This window comes from Moschus berezovskii, chromosome 11 (assembly GCF_049115385.1).
Source record: "Moschus berezovskii isolate FMDL1 chromosome 11, NW_MosBer_1.0, whole genome shotgun sequence".
In the NCBI taxonomy this organism is placed as follows: Eukaryota; Metazoa; Chordata; class Mammalia; order Artiodactyla; family Moschidae; genus Moschus; species Moschus berezovskii.
In genome coordinates, this window is record NC_142470.1 from 78310503 (window position 1) to 78335223 (window position 24721).

At 39.0% G+C, this 24721-nt stretch overlaps 1 protein-coding gene across 1 annotated transcript in view; it reads right to left on the minus strand.

Moving 5' to 3' along the window:
- Window positions 1-24721, minus strand: part of MSH2 (mutS homolog 2) — an 80903-nt gene that overhangs the window by 26286 nt on the left and 29896 nt on the right. The window contains exon 8 of the mRNA XM_055400234.2: window positions 7753-7862. Coding sequence (XP_055256209.1) covers window positions 7753-7862 — 110 coding nt within the window. The remainder of the gene's footprint in view (window positions 1-7752; window positions 7863-24721) is intronic.

Consider the following 24721-nt stretch of genomic DNA (forward strand, 5'->3'; position numbering starts at 1 on the left):
TAATTTCTGTTGTTGTTACACTAAAAACCATTAGGTTAGACCCTTTTAAAATTAAAAGTTACATTTACAGTATGAGTTTCCTGCTCTAATTTATCTATGCATCTTTCTGCACATAACCATAAAAAGACCATTAGCTATGTCTCAACGGATGAGGCACTACTAGGATATTGAATAGGACAGTACTTTATTGTAAGGGACTAAAAAGGAAAATTTCAACGTCTGTTCTGTAAACCTTCAATCCTGCTCATACTTGAGAACAGACTAATTTTAATAACAGTCATTTCTGGGTGATAGATGTGGGGGATATTTTAACTTCCATCTCTCTTCCTTTCTGTGTTGTGTGAATGCCTTATATAGGTATCAGTTTTACAAAAACAGTGTTTTAATTTTTTGGCCATGAGGCATGAGGGATGTCAGTTCCCTGACTAGGAATCACACCTGCACCCGCAGCATTGGACACAGGGAGTCTTAACCACTGGACCAAGAGGGACGTCCCCACGTCCTGCGTTTTACAAAGCAGAACTATAAGAAAAAATGCCAATATGTTCTGACAGTTAATTCTAGGTGGGAGAATAGCAATACTTTCCATTTTTGTATTTCTTTATTTCCAAGTATAGAAACTTTAAAGTATACTGCACATAAATGCAGTATCTTTAAAACTTCTATATACTCTACAATGATATAGTTGGATCAGAACTATTCAACTGTGGCTTATTAAAAATGATTTCAATTTTTTGTCCCAGCATTTTCAATAAAAATTTATCTAAAGTCACTACTTTTCCAACAGTAGATGAAATATCAGTAAGGAGTATATGTGAAAACTAAGATTCAAAGATAAAATGGTCCAAATACATACAGAAAGGTTGTAAAATTTCATACATCCCACTGAATCACCCAATAAACTAACACTGTTTACTTTTTGTGAAAAAAGTAAAAGTAATCATTGTTATTTTTGAACCCTGCTTTATGGTAGTTTTGTTCTACATTTACTTCAAAAACAGAAAACCATTCCATAGAGTTTATGGAAAGCAGCCACAAAAACAACTGATGCATTTATAGGAAAAGATAAAAAGTAACCCAACCATTCACATAAATGACTGCTCCCCTCATCCCATGAATTCCTAAGTGCACAGCTAGAAAATATGAAATCATACATAAAACGACTGATATTCTCTTGAGGTTTTCTCAAAGTGGTTCTGAGTCACGTAATTGAAATGCCTAAACTCATCACAAATATCCACAATGACAGTGAAGGGTTTAAGTCACCTTATAACCCAAGCTAAGTTTAAAAGTTTGTAACTGAGAATAAAGAAGATATTATAGTAAGTCACCTCCCTAGAGACTCTAGACAGGTTTTAACTAGGAATCTGATTTATTTAAAAGACAGTATCATAGTATAAAACATGAACGTCTGCAGTTACAGGGCAGAATCTTAGGAGACGCTCCTGGTGGTCTCACAACAGTTACTCCCCTCCCTCCCCCTCCCAGCAGTGCTTGTACTCTGTGTCCCTCCAGCTAGAGAAATAATGCACCCTTGGTTAGCTTAGGCCCATCATCACATTCTATTTCTCTGGCCACACTCACTTCTTAAATAGTCCCATCAAGGCAAACTGCAGGACTCTTTCTTGGAATATGGCATGAACCTCTACTGCTAAGTAGCCATCTTAGAGCCAAAAGAGAAACCAGGCTTAGGTTAAAATTTACATCATAAAAAAATAGAAAAGATCAAGAATGAGGTTCTTTGATGGGCTCACAGAGCTTCTGAATAAAAGCAACCCTATAAGCCAAGATGTACTGAGTTTAGATTACCTGCAAAAAAATACGAGTCCTAACTGATACTAAGTTTAACCTCAAATAATCTACTCAGGAAAAAAAAAAAAAGGAAATCCACAACTCACACCTTACTGGCAAAGAACTTAATGTTGAAGGGCTCCAAAATATATCACTGTGGCATAAAAATTATACTGAGACAAAAGTATGAGAGTAGACTTTGTTTCTGAGCCCCATTATTTCTATAACAGCAGAGCACCCCCAAAGAACTCAATTATTATTAAGTCCTCTCTTAGAAAGTTTCACAACCAGGGAAGTTAAAACTCATATCTTCCATCTGTTCTCCAAAGTGCTCAGTCATCTTCCCTAAAAGCCATTTGCTTTCCAGTAAGTGCCCTTTCTCCCTCTCCCCCTTCTCTATTAAGATAGGATATAAGTCCCAAATTCTAACAGCTTCCTTGATTAATATTTTTCTGTGAACTCAAAATCAGTGCTCTTACCCACCTGGTTTTGCAGTACTTGGGTGCAATCTCAAAACCAACAGAATGATCTTGGTTCACTTCCAAAGCACACCATTCAATATCACAGTAATCCAAGTCTATGCCCCAACCACTAATGCTGAAGAAGCTGAAGTTGAACAGTTCTATGAAGACCTACAAGATCTTCTAGAAGTAATACCAAAAAATGATGTCCTTTTCATCACAGGGAACTGGAATGCAAAAGTAGGAAGTCAAGAGTTACCTGGAGTAACAGGCAAGTTTGGCCTTGGAGTACAAAATGAAGTAGGGCATAGGCTAACAGAGTTTTGCCAAGAGAACGCACTGTTGATAGCAAACACCCTCTTTCAACAACACAAGAGTCGACTCTACACATGGACATCACCAAATGGTCAATACCAAAATCAGATTGATTCTTTGCAGCCAAAGATGGAGAAGCTCTATACAGTCAGGAAAAACAAGACTGGGAGCTGACTGTGGCTCAGATCATGAACTCCTAATTGCAAAATTCAGACTTAAATTGAAGAAAGTAGGGAAAACCACCAGACCATTCAGGTATGACCTAAATCTAATCCTTTACAAATGATTATACAGTGGAAGTGACAAATAGATTCAAGGGACTAGATCTGATAGAGTGCCTAAAGAATTATAGACAGAGGTTCATAACACTGTACAGGAGATGGTGATCAAAACCATCCCAAAGAAAAAGAAATGCAAAAAGGCAAAATGGTTGCCTGAGGAGGCCTTACAAATAGCTGAGAAAAGAAGAGAAGCAAAAGGCAAAGGAGAAAATGAAAGATATCCATCTGAATGCAGAGTTCTAAAGAATAGCAAATAGAGATAAGAAAGTCTAAGTGAACAGTGCAAATAAATACAGGAAAACAACAGAATGGGAAAGACTAGAGATTGCTTCAAGAAAATTAGAGATACCAAGGGAAGATTTCATGCAAAGATGGGCACAATTAAGGAAAGAAACAGTATGGACTTAGAAGCAGAAGATATTAAGAAGAGGTGGCAAGATACACAGAACTATACAAAAAAAGATCTGAATGACCCAGATAACCATGACGGTGTGCTCACTCACTTAAGCCAGACATCCTGGAATGCGAAGTCAGGTGGGGCTTAGAAAGAAGCATCACTACAAACAAAGCTAGTGGAGGTGATGAAATCCCAGCTATTTCGAATTATAAAAGATGATGCTGTTAAAGAGCTTCATTCAATATGAAAAAATTTGGAAAACTCAGCAGTGGCCACAGCACTGGAAAAGGACAAACTTTATTTTGGGGGGCTCCAAAATCACTGCAGATGGTGACTGCAACCATGAAATTAAAAGACTCTGGCACCTTGGAAGAAAAGTTATGATTAACCTAGACAGCATATTAAAAAGCAGAGACATTACTTTGCCAACAAAGGTCCATCTAGTCAAAGCTATGGTTTTTCCGGTAGTCGTGTATGGATGTGAGAGTTGGACTATAAAGACAGCTGAGCATGAAGAATTGATGCTTCTGAACTGTGGTGTTGGAGAAGACTCTTGAGAATCCCTTGGACTCCAAGGAGATCCAACCAGTCCATCCTAAAGGAAATCAGTCTTAAATATTCACTGGAAGGACGGATGCTGAAGCTCCAATACTTTGGTCACCTGATGCGAAGAACTGACTCATTTAGAAGACTGATGCTGGGAAAGATTGAAGGCGGGAGAAGGGGATGACAGAGGATGAGATGGTTGGATGGCATCACTGACTCAATGGACATGAGTTTGAGTAAATTCCAGGAGTTGGTGATGGACAGGGAGGCCTGGCATGCTGCAGTCCATGGGGTCGCAAAGAGTAGAACACGACTGAGCGACTGAACTGAACTGAACCAAGAACTTCCAGATGTTTAAGCTGGATTTAGAAAAGGCAGAGGAACCAGAGATGAAATTGCCTATATCCGTTGGATCATAGAAGAAAGAATTTCAGAAAAATATCTACTTCTGCTTCGCTGACTACGCTAAAGCTTTTGACGGTGTGGATCACAACAAACAGTGGAAAATTCTTCAAGAGATGGGAATACCAGAGCACCTTATCTGCCTCCTGTGAAACCTGTGTGCAGGTCAAGAAGCAACAGATAGAACCAGAAATGGAACAATGAACCGGTTCAAAACTGGGAAAGGAATATGTCAAGGCTGTATATTGTCACCTTGCTTATTTAACTTACACGTAGAGTATATCATGCAAAGTGCCAGGCTGGATGAAGCACAAGCTGGAATCAAGACTGCCAGGAGAAAAATCAATAACTTCAGATGTGCAGGTGACACCACCTTTATGGCAGAAAGCGAAGAACTAAAGAGCCTCCTGATGAAAATGGAAAAGGAGAGTGAAAAAGCTGGTTTAATACTCAACATTCAAAAAACTAAGATCATGGCATCCGGTCCTATCACTTCATGGCAAATAGATGGGGAGACAATGGAAACAATGACAGACTTTATTTTCTTGAGCCCCCAAATCACTGCAGATGGTGACTGCAGCCATGAAATTAAAAGACGCCTGCTCCTTGGAAGAAAAGCTATGATAAACCTAGACAATGTATTAAAAGGCAAAGACAATACTTTGCCAAGGTCCATATAATCATGCTATGGTTTTATCAGTAGTCATGTATGGATGTGAGAGTTGGACCATAAAGAAGGCTGAAAGCCAAAGAATTGATGCTTTTGAATTTCTGAACTGTGGGTGCTGGAGAAGACTCATAGTCCCCTGGACTACAAGGAGATCAAACCAGTCAATCCTAAAGGAAATCAATCCTGAATATTCATTGGAAGGACTGATGCTGAGGCTGACGTTCCAATACTTGTGGCCACCTGACGTGAAGAGCCAACTCACTGGAAAAGACCCTATTGCTAGGAAAGATTGAAGGTGGGAGGAGAAGGGGACGACAGAGGATGAGATGGTTGAATGGCATCACCGACTCAATGGACATGAGTTTGAGCAAGCTCTGGGAAATGGTGAAGGACAGAGAAGTCTGGAGTACCATAGTCCATGTTGTTGCAAAGAGTCGGACACAACAGAGAGACTGAATGACAACAAAGAACAGTGAACCTAAAAGAAGACAAGTTTTTCTTCCCCTACAAAAGTAACTACTTAATATTCTATCTTCAGATTTAAAAACTGGGACTTGTCATATCTAAAGTGACAGCAATGAAATTAGGACAAATGACCTCTCTTTTTCCAGTCTATATCCAATTATTGCACGGTTTTCCTTTCTGACTCACTCCTTCCAGACATTTATAAAATCTTTAAATGCTCTTCCGGCAGCATCATTCAAGAACTGACACTGACTACTATTTTACAGTCACAGCAAATTCAAGTTTAACAGGTATGTGTCAAATATTTCATATCAAAGTAAAAATCCTTAATCCACAATAAGGAAAATATAATGGAGCAGAAGAAAACACCAGCTATTAACACTGTTCATCTGAAAAGATGGAAGGAGAAAGATCAAAAATGGTAATTTTTGCCTTTGTATTTCCCTGTATCATTTTGTTTCACTTGTTCTAATATTATGTGTTCAATTATAAGGAGAAAAACATCAAATAAAGAAAAGCACTTTACAAATTTGTATCCTGGTACTTTAAATATCTTTCTGGAAAACTATCCTCAAGAACACTAACTCCCAAATAAATGGAAAAGACTGCCCTGTCACTAAGAAATCATTCCAGGAAAGAAGCATTTATGCCTACACAGACACATATACAAACACACAGTCTCACATACTCACATGCTCCTAAAATCCAAGGATTTTAGACATGTGGATACTGATGCCCCCTTCTCCCCCACAGCAAACGATGTGGTCTCACCCGTGACTGGGGAGAGTTGGATATTTGTAAACATTCCTTTAAATGAAAGAAAATAAATGTGTAGACCTTGATGATCAAAAACACTGACTAAAGCAGAGAGATGGGAAAGCAAGAATTGAGTTTTCTGTGTCATTATAGATGTTTCCACACTTGAAAACACCCTGAGGTCAGGCAAAGCTCTGCTGAAATACTACAACTGATTCTGCCCTTTGTGGCCACCTTTATTAGAAACTTCTAAGCCACTACCTCCATGCATTAAAAATATGTGGGTCTCAAACTTAAGCATGTACCAGAATCACCTGGTGGGCTTGTTAAAACATAAAGCAGACTGGTAGGCGCCCAATGATCTAAAAATGGTGTACCTAGAATCATTCCATTAAAAGTGATATTACAGAGGAAACAAGAACTAAAACCCAAGTCTTCCTAAACAATGGATGAAAATGATGCAAGTTTTCTAATTGCTTAACCTACAAGTAAATGGAAAAGACTGCCTTATCACTGACAAAATAGTATCAGAGAAGAAGCATTTATACCTATACACACACACACTCCTTCTCTTTCACTTCTAAAATCTAAAAAGCATAGAGTAAATGTGGTTTAGTATTTTAAATCTCAGTTAACTGTCCAATAAAAAATTCAATAAGCATCACATATGTCACGTGTTAACTCCAGTTAATCTAATTATTAAGAAGAATGCAAAGAATCTATCATTTACTAAGAATAATGTAAGCACATACTCTTTACCAACTGAGCTGCTCAATCTCCTTGCAGTTCTTGAACTGCAAGGAAATCGAACCAGTCAATCCTAAAGGAAATCAGTCCTGAGTATTCACTGGAAGAACTGATGCTGAAGCTGCAATACTTTAGCCACCTGATGTGAAGAACTGACTCATTTATAAAGACCCTGATGCTGGGAAAGATTGAAGGCAGGAGAAGGGGACGAGAGAGAATGAGATGGTTGGATGGCATAACCAACTTGATGGACATGAGCTTGAGTAAGGTCTGGGAGTTGGTGATGGACAGGGAAGCCTGGCGTGCTGCTGTCCATGGGGTCGCAAGGAGTCAGACACGACTGAGCGAATGAACTGAACTGAACTGAAGCATGTATTCCTTGCATGATCATGTTTAACAAAAAATGCAGTGTAGAAAAATTTCATAGTATTAGTATGCAGAGTCATGGTTAACTTTTCAGTATATAAATGACTACTAGAGATACACTCAACTCTAACCTCCTCCCCCAAAGACCTTTCCTACGTGGAAATAAACAAGAGAAGCTGACATCGCTTATTTTCCATATTTACCTCTATACCCCGTCCCTTTTCAATGACTGTAACTTTCTTTCTTTCTTGGAATTAAAACTCAGCTTGCAAATGTGAAATATTTTATTTATGAAATTTCCTTTAAACAGGGCACTTACGCCCAATATTCACTTCCTCTGTTAACCTTTCTTAATTTTTATCCATTGAAATGATTTTTATTAAAAAAAAAATTTTAAAAACCTTTTCTCATCACTCATTCTTACATCCACTGTCTCAAAAGTGCCCTGCAAGTGCTACAATTCAACACTAATAGGAGAAATCTGGACAAGATTTCTGATGTGCCTTTGCTTTTCAAAATTATTTTGGTGCCTGTTTTAAAGAGTATACTGCATACCTGATCCATATCTAAAGTTGTTTCTATCATTTCCTGAAACTTGGAGAAGTCAGAACGAAGATCAATAAGAGGAGTCACAAAAACTGCCAGCAACAATGCCTGATGTTTTCCTAAAAGAAAGAAAAAGAAAAGTAAATAAGTAGGTCCTATCTTTAAAAAATACAAAACTACAAATCATAAAAATCTGATTATAATGAGCAGCATTTGATCCCCAAAAGCACAAACTGTGCAGCAGGTCTCTGAAGTTACTACTGAGTAGGATACCTTAATTCAAACGTGTTTAGGGCTTATATGGAAAGGGAGATGGTCTGGCATGCAAAACTCTCTACTGATAAAACAGTGCCTCCCCAACAAGTCTGTGAGTGAGTGAGTCAAAGGCACTCAGTCGTGTCCGACTCTTTGCGACCCCATGGAACACACAGTCCATGGGATTCCCTAGGCCAGAATACTGGAATGGGTAGCCTTTTCCTTCTCCAGGGGATCGTGCCAACCCAGGGATCGAACCCAGGTCTCCTGCATTGGAGGTGGATTCTTTACCAACTGAGCCACAAGGGAAGCCCCCACACGTCTGTAATCTCCTTCATAAGTGGTACTATATACAGAAACGTGACATTAATTACAACCAAATGACTGTGTTTCCTTGCAGTTTTAACAATCCCAAGTCAAAGTTACTAAAATATCTCTAACTTACCTTACAAATCCCTAATTTCCATTAGTAATACAGTGTTCCAATTAACAGAGGCTAAATCAAGTCACGTATTTACACTGGAACTCTGCTTGATGTTGTTTAAGAGCACATGCTGGGGAATCATGTGAGGAGGAGTAAGTGAAGCAATAGAATCTACAGCTTGAAAGGCCTGCGTAGAGACCTGGGAGCCAATCCCTGCTCTCATACTTACTGGCTCTGTGATCTGAAGCCGCCGTTTCCTTGTCTACTGCAATGGAAGTAGTAACAACAGCTACCCAGAAGATGAAAGAGTAAGACAACCATACACAACACTTAGCATATACAGTACTTGAGACTTAACAGAAGCTCAGCAATGGTTATCATATATTATTATTGGTTGTAACACAGAATTTTTTTTCCTAATATCCAATAAATTCCCTTAGAAGAACTCTGCAAGTGATCTCTAGCATCTGCATTTTACTCCAAAGCAGTAGTTACCAGCCTTTACAGAAGCAGAGGAAGCTCTTGGGAAGATGATGAAAAAGCTACGATGGCAGTCAAACGATTATGAGAATTCATTTATTATTATTAATCACAACAGTCCCAGACATATTTAGAAAGCAGTACATATGTGTGAAACATTATTTAGACAGTCTATAAGCAACACTTTGCCCACATAATGTCTGTTGTGCCAAAGTGTCTGGTTCTTTAGTCTGAAATTGCTCACATGCGATCGGTTAAGAGGGGAATGATGGCAGCAAAACATGGTGGTAGCACAGATTCACAAATGATTTCTCCTCCAGACGTTTTGAAGAGATCAAGGGCAAGCTTTCCCACAATTAAAGAGTAAGCTTGGCAACTCATAACAACCTCAGAGGAGCTGGCTTAACCATTATACTTTCCACAATGTTAAGATATGTAGAAAGGCTGAATACAGATGAAGAGTACAAAAACATCTGCCGGTGTTTAAAAAAAATTTTTTTTCTAACTGAATTGTATATTCCCTGGTACAGATTTTTAACTTTGTTGAAATTGACCTTTATTTGAAGTAAATGCCCCTGAAGGGCATCTCAAAGGAGGGGAAAAAAAAGAGTCCCAGACTTAAAAGCTTCAAGTCACTTGATGCTGATATTGGGTACAAATGCAATGGAGATTTATGTAGGCTACTATTTTTGTTTTAATTAATTTTATAGTTGTTTTACAATAGGCTTCTGTTTTTATTAAAGTTTGTTAACGCTTTTGTTAGCAATCATTTAAAATTTTTCATATATTCTGAGGTCCACCTTATCACTATTTTTTAAGTTCTTTTCTACCACATGACTTTGAAGAGGGTTAAGGTTTCCCGAGAAAACACAAGTAGTGTCACTGTAGCAACACCTGTAAAAACTTCAGAATATGTCCTCTAGTCCCTCACACACAGGCCCACTTGCTGCAGCTCTTCTCAGAGTTAATGTCCTTTCTATGCTCGCTTGCTCCCTATCCTGCAAGCCTTAACCAGCATCTTTCTAAATAAATTTATTGATATCAGAGTATAATTGCTCTACAATGTTAAGTTGGTTTCTGCTGTACAGCAAAACGAATCAGCTACACACACGTATATATCCCCTCTTTTTTGGATTTCCTCCCTATTTAGCTCATCCCAGAGCACTGAGTAGAGTTCCCTGTGCTGTATAATAGATTCTCATTAGTTATCTACTTTAAATACAGTTGTGGATATATGTCAATCCCAATCTAAAAGTTTGTTTTCTACATTGGAAACTACTTCTGCTCTGCAAGTAAGTTCATCAGTACCACTTTTCTAGCTTTCAAATATAAGTGATATTATGTAATATTTTTCCTTCTTTTTCTGACTTGCTTCACTCTATATGACAATCTCTAGGTCCATCTATATCACAGCAAAAAATTATTTTATTCCTTTTCATGGCTGAGTAATACTCCACATGTCTATGTACCACATCTTCTTCTCTGTTGGTTTTTCTATTTATTGGCTGCACCACATGGCTGGGGAGATATCAGTTCCCTGACCAGGGATCAAACCTGAGCCCTCGGCAGTAAAAAGCTCAGAGTCCTAACCACTGGACTGCCAAGGAATTCCCTAGCATCTTGAATTCCCTTCCCTATTTGTAATTTGTACTGAGCCCTAGTTGCCAATTTCAGCTGGTCTCCCCCCGCCACAACTGGTCATGGTTTTAATTAAAAAAATAACAGCTCTATTGAGATATGATTCATATACCAAACAATTCTTCATTTTAAAGTATACAATTCAATGGTTTTCAGTATATTCACAGATCTATGCAATCACAACCACAATCAATTTTCAAACTGTCACTGCTCTCAAAAGAAACAGGGAACCCGTACCCATTAGCAATAACTTACAATTTTCCTCCAACCCCCTGCCAGCCCTTCAAGCCTAGGCAACCACTACCCCACGCTATGGATTTGCTTCTTCTGGTCTTTTCATATAAATGGATATTACACTGTGACTGCCTTTTTTCACTTAGCATAATACTTTCAAGGTTCATCCTTGTTGTATCATGCATCAGTACGTCATTCCTTTTGACTGAGGAACAATATTCCATTGTATGGCTATGACACATTTTATTTATTCATTCATCAACTGATGGGCACCATTGAGTTTTTCGATATACTCCATTTTCAACTAGCTACCACAATCTGAAAAACTCTACATGATCTATCCTAGGGTCTTAAACAAAGGTCCACAGATCCTTGAATTCAAGGCAGTACATAAACAAAGAGAAATTAATCTCATCTTCATTTTCTATAACCTCTAACTGAAATCAAGCATTTTCTTCCAATGTTAATGTAAGTAATAAATCACAGTAGTATTATCAGTACCTTCTAATGTTAATACAAGTAACAAATCACATAGTATTATTGTCTTTGTAATCAACTAAAATTCCAAACATTTTCATATCACAGTTTTTGGAGATAACTAGATAATTTTAAGTAACATTTAAACTCATTAGTTCAAAGTTAAAGTAGAACTTCACCCAAACCACGTTTTTTAATACATTAATAAAAAGCACATATTTCTCAAGAATATTTTATATTTTGATAAATGTGTTTCAAAATAAGTGGCTTCCTATTTAACTCGATGTGTTTATTTTATACATTTAAAAACATTATTCTGAGAAGTGGCTCACAGGCTTTATTGGAAGTCAAAAGGGTCCAAGCATAAAAAATGTTAAGAGTCTCAGAAAGGCCTCACCTCCGAAAAGCGCCCTTATTCTCCATCTCTATGGCTGACAACCCCAGCTTCTCTTCAACCCTTCAACAAGTCAAGCTGTAGGCACTTATACTAGCTACCCCCACTGGCCTCCCCTATATCTTAACAGTCGGCTCTCTGTCATCATTTGAGATTTACCTGAGACAGCAATTCCATGGACAGACCATCTTCAACCACCTTATCTAGTGTCTCCCTCGCCAGGCCAAGTTACTCTATCACATGAAAATATTACGCTTTCTTTGTTGTATTTATTACTATTTGAAGTTCTTGTTTATTTATTTGTCTGTCTACTCTTCCACAATTACAGAACCTCCATAAAGAGAGACTTTATCTGTCATATCTGCCACTGTACTTCCCAGAACAATGCCCAGCACAAAGCAGGCAACTGACAACCATCTGCTCAATGAATGACTTTATGAAGGGAGCAAAGGACTGAAGAAGCAATCACTCACTGGTCATTAGTTCTGATACACGCAATACTCATCTAGCAAGGATAACAAAGATCACACAGGGAAATAATTGTTAGGTTCTTAAACGTATCAAAATGTGGAATGTCTTAAGTAATCAAATTCAATAATGTCTCTAACAACTCCGGATTCATTGTCAGCCCCTAAAGATTCATTTAGGACTCCTTGAAGATTTCATTTTCAAGAATGCAGCTACATATTCAATGGAGAAAAGACAGCCTTCAATAAACAGTCCGGGGGAGACTGGATATTTGCACGTAAAAGAATGAAACTAGACCCTTAAGAACACCACTCACAAAAGTTAACTCAAAATGGATTAAATACTTAAATAGGATAAGACCTGAAAACACGAAACTTCTAAAAGAAAACATGGGAGGAACCTCCTTGACATGGGTCTTGGCAATGATTTTTTTGGATAGAACACCCAAAGCACAAGTAATAAAATTAAAAATAAACAAGAGGGACTACATCAAACCAAAAAGCTTCTGCATAATAAAGAAAGTGAAGTCGCTCAGTCATGTCCGACACTTTGTGACCGCATGGACTGTAGCCTACCAGGCTCCTCTGTCCATGGGATTTTCCAGGCAAGAATACAGGAGTGGGTTGCCATTTCCTTCTCCAAGGGATCTTCCTGACCCAGGGATCTAACCCGGGTCTCCCGCATTGTAGACAGAGGCTTTACAGGCTGAGCCACCAGGGAAGCCGGTGCATAATAAAAAGAAACAATCAACAAATGAAAAGGTAACCTATGGAAGGAGAAAAAATATCTGCAAGCCTTTTATCTGATAAGGCGTTAATATCCAAAATAGATAGAGAACTAACACAACTCAATAGCAAAAAGAAAACCCAATTAATCCAATTTAAAAATGGGCAAAAGTCATGAAAAGACATTTCACTAAAGTAGATATATGAATGGCCAACAGACATGAAGAGAAGCTCAAAATCCGGGAAATGAAAATTAAAACCACAATGAGATAACACTTCAGGCTCATTAGAATGGCCATCATCAAAGATAAAAGATAACAAATAACAAAGGTAAGGATGAGAGAACCTTATCAATAACCTCAGATATGCAGATGACACCACCCTTATGGCAGAAAGTGAAGAGGAACTCAAAAGCCTCTTGATGAAAGTGAAATAGGAGAGTGAAAAGGTTGGCTTGAAGCTCAACATTCAGAAAACAAAGATCATGGCATCTGGTCCCATCACTTCATGGGAAATAGATGGGGAAACAGTGGAAACAGTGTCAGACTTTATTATTTTGGGCTCCAAAATCACTGCAGATGCTGATTGCAGACATGAAATTAAAAGATGCTTACTCCTTGGAAGGAAAGTTATGACCAACTTAGATAGCATATTAAAAAGCAGAGACATTACTTTGCCAACCAAGGTCCGTCTAGTCAAGGTTATGGTTTTTCCCGTGGTCATGTATGGATGTGAGAGTTGGACTGTAAAGAAAGCTGATCGCTGAAGAATTGATGCTTTTGAACTGTGGTGCTGGAGAAGACTCTTGAGAGTCCCTTGGACCGCAAGGAGATCCAACCAGTCCATTCTAAAGGAGATCAATCCTGGATGTTCATTGGAAGGACTGATGCTAAAGCTGAAACTCCAATACTTTGGCCACCTCATGCGAAGAGTTGACTCACTGGAAAAGACTGATGCTGGGAAGGATTGGGGGCGGGAGGAGAAGGGGGCGACAGAGAATGAGATGGCTCGATGGCATCACCAACTCAATGGACATGAGGTTGAGTGAACTCCGGGAGTTGGGTGATGGACAGGGAGGCCTGGCGTGCTGTGATTCACGGGGTCGCAAAGAGTCGGACACGACTGAGCGACTACACTGAACTGAACTGAAGGATGAGAGAAAAGGGAACACTTTGAGCACTCTTGGTGAGATTGTAAATTGGTGCAGCCACTATGTAAAACAGTATGGAGGAGCCTCAAAAACTAAAAACAGAACTAACTACCATGGGACTTTCCTCATGGTTCAGTGGCTAAGACTCTGAGCTCCTAATGCAGTGGGGCCCGGGTTCGATCCTTGGTCAGGGAACGAGATCCCACATGTCTCAAATAAGACACAGTGCAGCCAAATAAAAAAGAAAATAGAACTACCATATGATCTAGCAATTTCACTCCTGGGAATATAACCAAAGCAAAAAAAAAACACTGATTCGAAAAGATATGTGCACCTCCATGTTTGTAGCCGCATTATTCACAATAGCCAAAATATGGAAACAACGAAGTACCTGCCAATGGATAAAGGGTTAAAGAAAATGTGATTATATATACACACACAGAACTATTATTCTACCACTAAAAAAAAACAAAACAAGGAAATACTGCCATTTGTGACAAGAATGGACCTTGAGGGCATTATGCTAAGTGAAATGAGTCAGAAAAAGACAAATACTCTGTGATCTCACTTATCTGTGAAATCTTACAACAACAAGAACAACAACAAAAATAATGCACAGATAAAGGGATCAGATCTGTGGCTGGGAGGAGAGGAGAGCTGGACGAAGGAGGCCCGAAGGCACAGACTTCTAGACAGAAGATAATTAAACAGCACGGCTACAATGCACAGCATGATGTCTACAGTTCACCCTGCTATATGATGTATATGAAAACTGTTGAGGAGGAGGTAAATCCTAAGAGTTCTCATCACAAGGAAAACTTTTAGGAGAGTGTGGTTGTGTGCCTCAGAAACTGCTGCAATGTTTAGGTCAATAAACCTAAGTACTTACATTTCTGTAACAACCCAAACAAAGCATAATTTAATCTCTATCAAACATTTCATCACCATTGACTATGATAAAAATTACAACAAATTTCAGGATAGACTGAAAGCTCCTAAGTCTATCAAGAGAAAGTGGTTCATTAAGATGTACTCTGCAATCATACCCAATCCAGCGTCTAAATCTAAACCTTAACTAGGTGTATTAACAACAGTTCTGGGACTTTTCTCCATCTCGCCTGTGTTCACACCACTGATTGAGAGAAATACTGAGGAGACAATCCTTAGTGAATTTAGAGAAGTTAATTTTCAGGGGACTACTTCCCTGGCGCTTCAGTGGTTAGGACTCAGGGCTTTCAATGCACCCAGGGCCTGGGTCAATCCCTGTCCAGGAACAAGGATCTCATAAGTCAGATCCCTGTCCAGGAACAAGGATCTCATAAGTCAGATGGCATGGCCAAAACAAAAAAAAAAGTTAATTTTCTACTGGCAAAAACACTAATGAAAACTACTTTGACATGTGCATTGCCCCAAATAAAATGTTGGTACTTTTCTGATAAACTCATTACAAAGGATGACAAGCATAATAACAACAGGGAAATACCGGAAGGTTTTGGAAACAAAACCAGGACAGGAGTGTACAAGGTCGGCTTACCCAAAGAAAGGACTGTAAAGGTGAAAATCTAAGATGAAGAGAATAGGGCTTCCCTGTCGGTTCAGTGATAAAAGAATCCACCTGCCAATGTAGGAGATATACGGCTTCGATCCCTGATCTGGGAGGATCCTACATGACAGGGAACAACTAAGCCTGTGTGCCGCAACTACTGAACCTGTGTTCTAGAGCCCAGGGAGCCGAAACTACTGAAGCCCTCTCGTTCCAGAGTCCACTCTCCACAAGAGAAGCCATGCACCAAAATGAAGAGGAGCCCCCATTGCCAAAACTAGAGAAAAGAAGCCACCACAGCAACGAAGACCTACCATAGCCAAAAGCAAAAAAAGTATTTTTTAAAACAAGGTTTAAAGTACATTAAAAAAAAAAAACAAAAACGAAGAGAACAAAGCCAAGTGAGACGGGAAGGGGAACATGTCTGAATCTAAAGGAACAGCACATACAAAGGCTGATGATTGTGCAGTACATGTAAGGTCCAGAGGATGTTCAAGTTCACGGGAATAGACAAGAAACAAATGCAATTTGTGTTTTCAAACTGCAGACCTTTCTCCAAAATCAAATTTTAAAATTTTAGCATTTTTCAAAGGAATAAAAAAGTCAAAGTACATTATATTTGTTTCAAGTTTTATACATTATTTCAGTTAATACTATTACATAATAATTTCAGTTTTCATAAGACACTGCATACAGTGTCCATGTGTTGTTAAAAACAAGACAACGGGCCCCAAATGGAGTTGCTTATATACTAAGTCCCAGGTCATGAAATCAAGGCTTACCTTAATTATAGTTTCATCTCTCCCAGAAATGGAATCTTAAGCCAGTCAATTGGGAATCACCTGATCAGCACCAGTTAGATAATGTGCTTGATAGGCCCCTACAATCCCCCTAAAGGAAAGAATCCTTACCATAACCAGCTAGCTGTTTTGCCAAAATTAACTTGTTTCTGCTCCCTTCTGCCTATGAAAGTGTTTCATTTTACACAGATAGAGGTCTTTTCTATCTCCTGCCCAGTTTCGGAATTGTTGAAACGCCAGTAACATCTTTAAAATTTACTCAGTTGGATTTTGTTTCTTAACAGTGCATAGACACACCCACAGGAGTGCACTGAGTCAAATGAAAATGTATATCTTACTGTGAAAAGTGGAAGTGTTAGTTGCGCAGTTGTGTCCAACTCTTTGCAACCCCATGGACTGTAGCCCACCAGGCTCCTCTGTCCATGGGATTTCCCAAGCAAGAATACTGGAGTGGGCTGCCATTTCCTTCTCCAATCTTACTTTAAGTCATAGTCAAAAAGTGTAAGCAACACTGGCAATGCATACTAGCAGAGAAAGGAAAAGTCAGAGACAGGCAGAGGCAACAATCTGTGAGGGACGTTCACGCCAGCTCATACTCTAACCCTAAAGGCACTGAAAAACCCCTGAAGGGCTATGACGTTTATATTTTTACATATAAATATATTTACATATTAAGAAAGACAGCTGGCTGAAGCAGATAATGGATTAGAGAGTGCTAAGACAAAAGACAGCAAAAGCATCAGGAGGCTGACAGTAGTTCAGGTAAGAAAGGATTACAGCCTGGACTAGGGAGCTGGCAGTGGGATGGAAAGTGTCTGAGGTGAATACATATGATGCGACACCAACAGGGCTTGGTAACTGAGTGAATGCAACGAGAATGGGGCAAGAGGCAAGGCTGATTCCCACGGCTTGGGCTCCTGGGCAGATGACTGGGGCCATTTTACAGAGAGAACACCAAAGAAGAGTTTAGAGAGAAGAATTCACAGCAGACACTGAAACATGGGCCCTTATGGGTCAGAATTCCCATTCAGTGATAATCAGTGGTCTGACGAGCAGGGGTCCACTTTAGTCAGACCATGACTTTCCCAGCTCATGAGCTGATCAGCCATTCTGCACTATTTATCGGTAACCTGCCAGGCCCCTTTAAGCACCTATGCTTGCATTGCCTGGTCTTACCCACAGGCAGATGCCAACCACATCACAGGACCCCAGCTTCCCACCACAAGAAGACTTTCATAGATCAATGTGTGGCAAAGTTGAGGCTGCTAGGTAAACTGGCTGCAGTTGCCCCAAAATTATTGGTAAACATCTTTCTCAAATCATTTACATCTTATTTAATGTAACCAAGAAATAACTGTTCTTCCCTGGTGGCTCAGAGGTTAAAGCGTCTGCCTCCAATGCGAGAGACCGGGTTCGATCCCTGGGTCGGGAAGATCCCCTGGAGAAGGAAACGGTAACCCACTCCAGTATTCTTGCCTGGAGAATCCCATGGACGGAGAAGCCTGGTAGGCTACAGTCCACGGGGTCGCAAAGAGTCGGACACGACTGAGCGACGGAACGGACGGAAGAAATAACTGGAAATGGCTGGCAAAACGATTAAGAAAAAGACACTAATATGTTCTAATCAAGTTAAATGAGTAAATAACACTAAAATCATAATGGACTATAGGGAAGTTCTGGATAACATAAGAGGTGCTTCTTTACATGTGTCCTCCTGACACTAACTCAGGTCCAAGGCCTGCCACTGGTCATAGATCTGCTCAGTCAGACTTTACAAAAGTCCAGAAAAACCAACCTGAAGTCTAAATTAATTATAAAGTTAGTATTAGGGACTTCCCTGGTGGTCCAGTGGATACCAATCCACCTGCCAACACAGGGAACATGGGTTCAACCCCTGTTCCTGGAAGATCCCACATGCTGTGGAGCAGCTAGGTCCGTGTGCCGTTAACTACTGAGCCCACACGCTACAACTTCGGAAGCCTCCACACCTAGAGCCTGTGCTCAGCAACACGAGAAGCCACCACATGAGAAGCCCACTGCACGGCAATGAGGAGTAGCCCCCACTCGTGGCAACTAGAGAAAGTCCATGTAACAGAAACAAAGATCAGCCAAAAAAACAAATTAAATTAAGAAAAATAACAATAAAGTTAGTATGAGCATTCTTGTTCCAGTAAATGTTTTGGTATATGGTATTAAAAAGACATGAGTTTCAACTAACAAAGGTTTAAAAGTGTATGCACACCTTCCCATGACTAATTTAACATAATTTTCTTGTGTTTTTAATTCCAGTCTAGAAGTTTTATTAAGTACAATTAAACTTTATTTCCCCCTTAAATACATTTATGAAATGGATTTAAAAATTCCTGTTAAGTGGAAAAAAGGTTGGCAAGATGCTGCTAATTAAAGTTTACAGTATTCACACAAATATGAGGTTGGAGTCAAAATATTACCAAATTAGTAAAGAACCAAGAGTTGAAGTGCAGTGACTCACAGTAAACAAAATAATTCAATCACTGTGAGTAACAGCCTTCAACACAAGGGCATCTCTGTTATTCCTCTGTCACCCTATTAGTTTTTTTTTTAATTTATTTTATGAAGTATAGTTGATTCACAATGCTGTGTTAATTTCTGCTGGACAGCAAAGTGATTCAGTCACACATGTATACACTTTTCTTCATATTCTTTCCCATTATGGTTTATCACATTTTTGACCTCTTATTCTCCTTCATCACCCTTGCCCTCTTACTTTTCTGATCCTCTGGCCATGTCATCCCCTTTGCTAATCACAGCCACCTGTCCCCATTCCTTTATCTGCAAGTAATACTTTCTCTGACAACATACCTTGTTTCCCTTTATTACTACTGTCATTTTTGACAAAATAGTAATTTTCTCTCCTAAGCCGACTCGCCCTTCTGATTTCACTGATTAGTTATGAGCATCATTTTACATTGTGCTAGTCTCTGTGAGGTAATAGAAAATATATGCTGGCCTCTGCCCCTGGTTCCTGGAAGAGTTCCTGAAACCCTTGTAATTTCCTAGTGAGAAGAGCAATGGGAGCATCTCAAATAAGGTGACCTGAGGTGGGCTGCTCACCAGAAAGACCAAGCCATGATTAGGAGTTTGGAATGTTTACCTCTACCCCCACTCCTGTCATCCAAGGAGGGGAGAGTGGCTGGAAATGGAGTTAATAAATGATCATGGCCACATGAGGAGGCCTCTCAAATCCCAAGAGTGTGGAGAAGGAGTCAGAGAACTTTCAGGTGGGCAAACACATCTACACCAGGTGGGACATGCTCCCACCTCAAAGGACAAGCGCCTATGTTTAGGAACCTCCCAGACTTGTCATATCTCTTCATTTGGCTGTTCATCTGCATCCTTTATCAATAAGTATAACCAAGTGTTTCCTTGAATTCTGTGAGCTGCTCAAGCAAATTAACCCCCAAGGGTGGGGTGGTCATTGGGACCAGTTGGTCAGAAGCACAGGTGACACCTGGGTTTTAGACTGGGTGGAGAGGCTGCAGGCCGTCTTGTGGGATTAAGCCGTTAACCTGTGGGATCTGATGCTATCTCTAGGGGACAGTGTCAGGACTGAGTTAAATCATAATTAACTGTAGTCAGTCAGTGTCACAGAAGTTAGTTGTGGGGGGGGGGGGCCTCCACACATCTGGTGACCAGAGTGTCACTAATGAAGTTTCTGAGTGTTGCATCTTGACCTCTTTATCTTGTAAACTGGTTTTAATTAAAGTTTTGCATAGGGATGCATATGTCACATTATAACAAAACTGGCTGTATGAAAAAGTGTAACACTATATTGGTGGGATAAAAATGTACTAATTGTACACTTAATTTAAAAAATAGTACCAATTTTACAATAGTAAAAATAGTACCAATTGTCAGTTGCTATAAGTTAACCTCTACTGTTTGATATTATATTTTAAATATTAAAAGTTAATTTTTATTATATTAAAACCTTTATAATGTATAAACTATATTTAGCTAACATCTACTATTATTTTAAAGTTCTAGGAAATTATTATGCACAAACTTAAAGGTTTGAGCACCTCTCTGGTATCCGCCCCCCCACCTCTGGTGTTTTGTTCTTCTATTAGTAAATTCCTGAAACTATTTTTGCACTAGGCTCTGCATTTTTTTTCTTTTAATAATAAAAGCAATACTGTAAAAATGTCAACTTCCAATCTAACTCTAGAAGAAAAACCTGTTAATTTTGTTTATCCCTCTAGACTTTCACCCTTTGGTCTGCATTTGAATGGCAAATAATTATACCTTGACAAGTTATTTTTCCAGGAAGGCTTTATTCATTTATAGTTTTAGTCACAAGGCCTACAAGAAAATTTCTCTGCATCCTCACCAACGTTGTTTGCTTTTTATTATGGTGATCAGTTAGTGTATTTTGGTGATCGAAATAGAAATGCACAAATAATATGAATATTGACTCAAGAATGTGAAAGCTTTTATCATTGAAGATAAGACTGAAGACAGTCAAGGTAGTGATCTAAGTAGCAATGGGAAGACAAGAAAGAAGACATTTAAATTATACTCTACTCTTAAGGGGTTATGACTGTAAAGGAAAACTCAGTTTTCCCCATTTTCCTTCCCATCTCTGAGTCTTCCTCCTCTGTCTCCTGTACACACACTAGTTCATTTCTAGTCACCAACTGTGTGGAGTTGGTGGATTTTCTGTGACACTAACTGGGTAAATCAACTAGACTTCCATAAAGAAATAATTCATTAAAAATTTTTTTTCTTAATGATAGGAACAATTGTATAGTTTTACACAATGTTAAATTAAATGGATAGGAACTATATAAATACTACAATAAATAATGCATTTTACCACACAAAAGACAAAGTGTGCTTCTTGAAATGGACTTCCAAAAGGCTGCAGCTCGTGAGTTATTATAAAATGGTGAGTCATCTAAACTGGAGCTCAAAGTTGTAACACAAATAAGTGTGGCTCACAACACACAGGGTAAACTGAGATCACAGATGTCTGAGGGGTGGGAGTGTGTGTGAGTGTACGTTTTGTGCATCCCTACACTGCTCAGTTCAGCTGGGTGCAATTTTTTGCATTCACCTAGTGTTTCCCATAGACAAAAATGTATATAAGCAACATAAAATTCACATTATGCTCAATTATTTCCTATTACATGAACTACATTAGAACAAGTCTTCACTGTCAAAGCAAGTGTTAAACAGAACTAAACTTCTATAATTTTGTTTAAAGAATGAAACAACATATAACAAAATATTAATAATGATTACCTCTGGATGGTAGAGTTTACCTTGCTTTTAAAAACTGATAAAAACCAAATTTAAAGAAAATTATCTCCAAAACACAAAAACCAACCAGACCTTCAACTATAGCTTTATATAGAAACAAGGTTTAAAAAGTGCTACATTAGTAAACCAGATTCCTTTTCAGAAATGCCAAATAAATTGCTTTCATATTCTTATCTCCCATTTAGAAGGAAGCTAAGCAATCAGGTTAAAAGGAGGGATTATTATTAAACTAACTTACTATGTCTCCTGAGAAATCTGTATGCAGGTTAAGAAACAACAGTTAGAACTGGACATGGACAACTGACTGGTTCCAAATTGGGAAAGCATTATGTCAAGGCTGTGTATCGTCACCCTGCTTATTTAACTTATATGCAGAGTACACCATGAGGAATGCTGGGCTGGATGAAGCACAAGCTGGAATCAAGATTGCTGAGAGAAATATCAATAACCTCAGATACACAGATGACACCACCCTTGTGCCAGAAAGTGAAGAGGAACTAAAAAGCCTCTTGATGAAGGTGAAAGAGGAGAGTGAAAAAACTAGCTTAAAACTCAACATTCAGAAAACTAAGATCATGGAATCTGGTCCCATCACTTCATTGCAAATAGAGGGGTAAAAAATGGAAACAGTGAGAATTTATTTTCTTGGGCTCCAAAATCACTGCAGATGATGACTGCAGCCATGAAATTAAAGACGTTTGCTCCTTGGAAGAAAAGCTATGACCAACCTAGACAGTGTATTAAAAAGCAGAGACATTACTTTGCCAACAAAGGTCCATCTAGTCAAAGCTATGGTTTGTCCAGTAGTCATGTATGGATGTGAGAGTTGGACTGTAAAGAAAGCTGAGCACTGAAGAATTGATGCTTTTGAACTGTGGTGTTGGAGAAGATTTGAGTCCCATGGACAGCAAAGAGATCAGTCCTGAATATTCATTGGAAGGACTGATGCTGAAGCTGAAACTCCAATACTTAGGCCACCTGATGCAAAGAACTGATGCTGGGAAAGACTGAAGGCGGGCGAAGGGGATGACAGAGGATGAGATGGCTGGATGGCATCACTGACTCAATGGACATGAGTGTGAGTGAACTCCGGGAGTTGGTGATGGACAGGGAGGCCTGGCGTGCTGTGATTCATGGGGTCACCAAGAATCGGACACAAATGAGCTGAGCTATGTCATTTAGGGTTAAAAAGCAATGGAGATAAACAGAAGGTGTATGGAAACCAGAAAAATGAGGAGGGCAGAGGAGGCTTCATAGAAAGAGTGAGGTTTGAGCTCAATCTTAAATATTAGTGGCGTCCATCACATAGACAAGGTAGTAAAGTACAATAAAGACAAAGTAAAAACGTGCAGAAAAGCACGCACCACCAGAGCAGTCTGGAGAAATAATCTAGTGAGCAGAGCGGTGATGTGAGGGAGAGTGAGGGAGCCTGACTGAGCAACAGCAGCCAGGCCAGGCATAGGGACGGGGCTGCTGCTGGAAGGCTACAGGAAGCAAAGTCATGTGTTCAGAACCAAAAGGAAAGAAACGACACGATCAGACATGCTAAAAAAGATTACTACGGGTTCACTGAGGAGGATGTACAGACCAGGGGAAGGGAAATAGCACACGTAAGGTTTCTAATTTGGACATGGACAGGGGGAAGGGCGACATACCTCAGTATGATAGCTGTTACAATAAAATTCATCAACAGAGTAATCTTGATACTTACAGTTGTCTTAAGCACTGTCAGAAATTTGCTCCAAATGCAGAATACCACTGTTTTAGGTTGTGCCTCAGCTTTTTAGAAAAATTTTATTCAAGTATAGTTGATTTACAGTATTGTGCTAATTTCTGTTGTACAACCAAATGGCTCAGTTATACATATTTTTTCACATTCCGTTTCATTATGGTTTACCACAAGATACTGAATATACTTCCCTGTACTGTACAGTAGGATCTTGTTTTTTATCTATTCAATATATGATACTTTGCATCTGCTAACCCCAAATGCCCCATCCTTCCCTCCCCGTTCCTCTCCCCGCTCCTGGCAACCACAGGTCTGTTGTCTCTGAGTCTGTTTCTTTTTCACAGCTAGGATCATTTGTACCGTACTTTAGATTCCATATATAGATGATATCATAAGGTATTTGTCTTTCTCTTCTGACTTTATTTAGTATGATAATCTCTGGATCCATCCATGTTGTAAATGTGTGCCTCAACTTTTTAATTTTAAAAGATACAAGGAATAACGGAGACCAAGTATACTTTTAAAATAGCCTTTTCTTTTTTAAAGAGGAGAATGATAATTTAGAGTAGAGCTTTCATCACTCAGTGCAAATCTACTTTCTAAACTGTTGCTGCCCTCTGCTGTCTCTGAGTTTATTTTCATTTTTTCCAGGAATAACATTACAATAACATTAAACCTAGAGTTAGTCAAAACTAAAACATCACACGATGGCAGAACATACTCAATTTCTAGTAATACACAAATATATCTTTTTAAAACTTTTAATGATTTTACTTTTAAAGACAGCACATTTGATTTTTCCTCATAAATTAGCCTGTTTTGGCTTTCTCCATGAAATCAGTAAGCCAACAAGCTACAATGAACTCTGCAAAATGCCATTCTACTGTGTTTTTTAAAAATCTCAAGAGAGACACACATGAAGAGATGCTCAACACTGCTAATCATAAGAAAAATGCAAACCAAAACCACAATGAGACATCACCTCACACCTGTCAGAATGGCTATCATCAAAAAAAGCACAAATAAATTGTTGGCGAGGCTGCAGAGAAAAGGGAACCCTTGTATTGTGGAAACGTAAACTGGTGTAGCCACTGTGAAAAACGGTATGATCAGAGAACTAAGAACCCATATGCCACAGAGCATCAAAAGATCCGTCTTGACACAGCAAAGATCCCATGTGTTCCAACCAAGACCTGATGCAGCCAAATAAACAAATATTTAACAACAAAAAAGAAAGAAGTTAGAGGAAGCCAACTACTGCATGTTATTACTCATATGTAGAATCTAAAAAACAACAAATATAACAAAACAGAAACAGACTCACAGATACAGAGAACACTGTTCTCTATATGCTATTGTT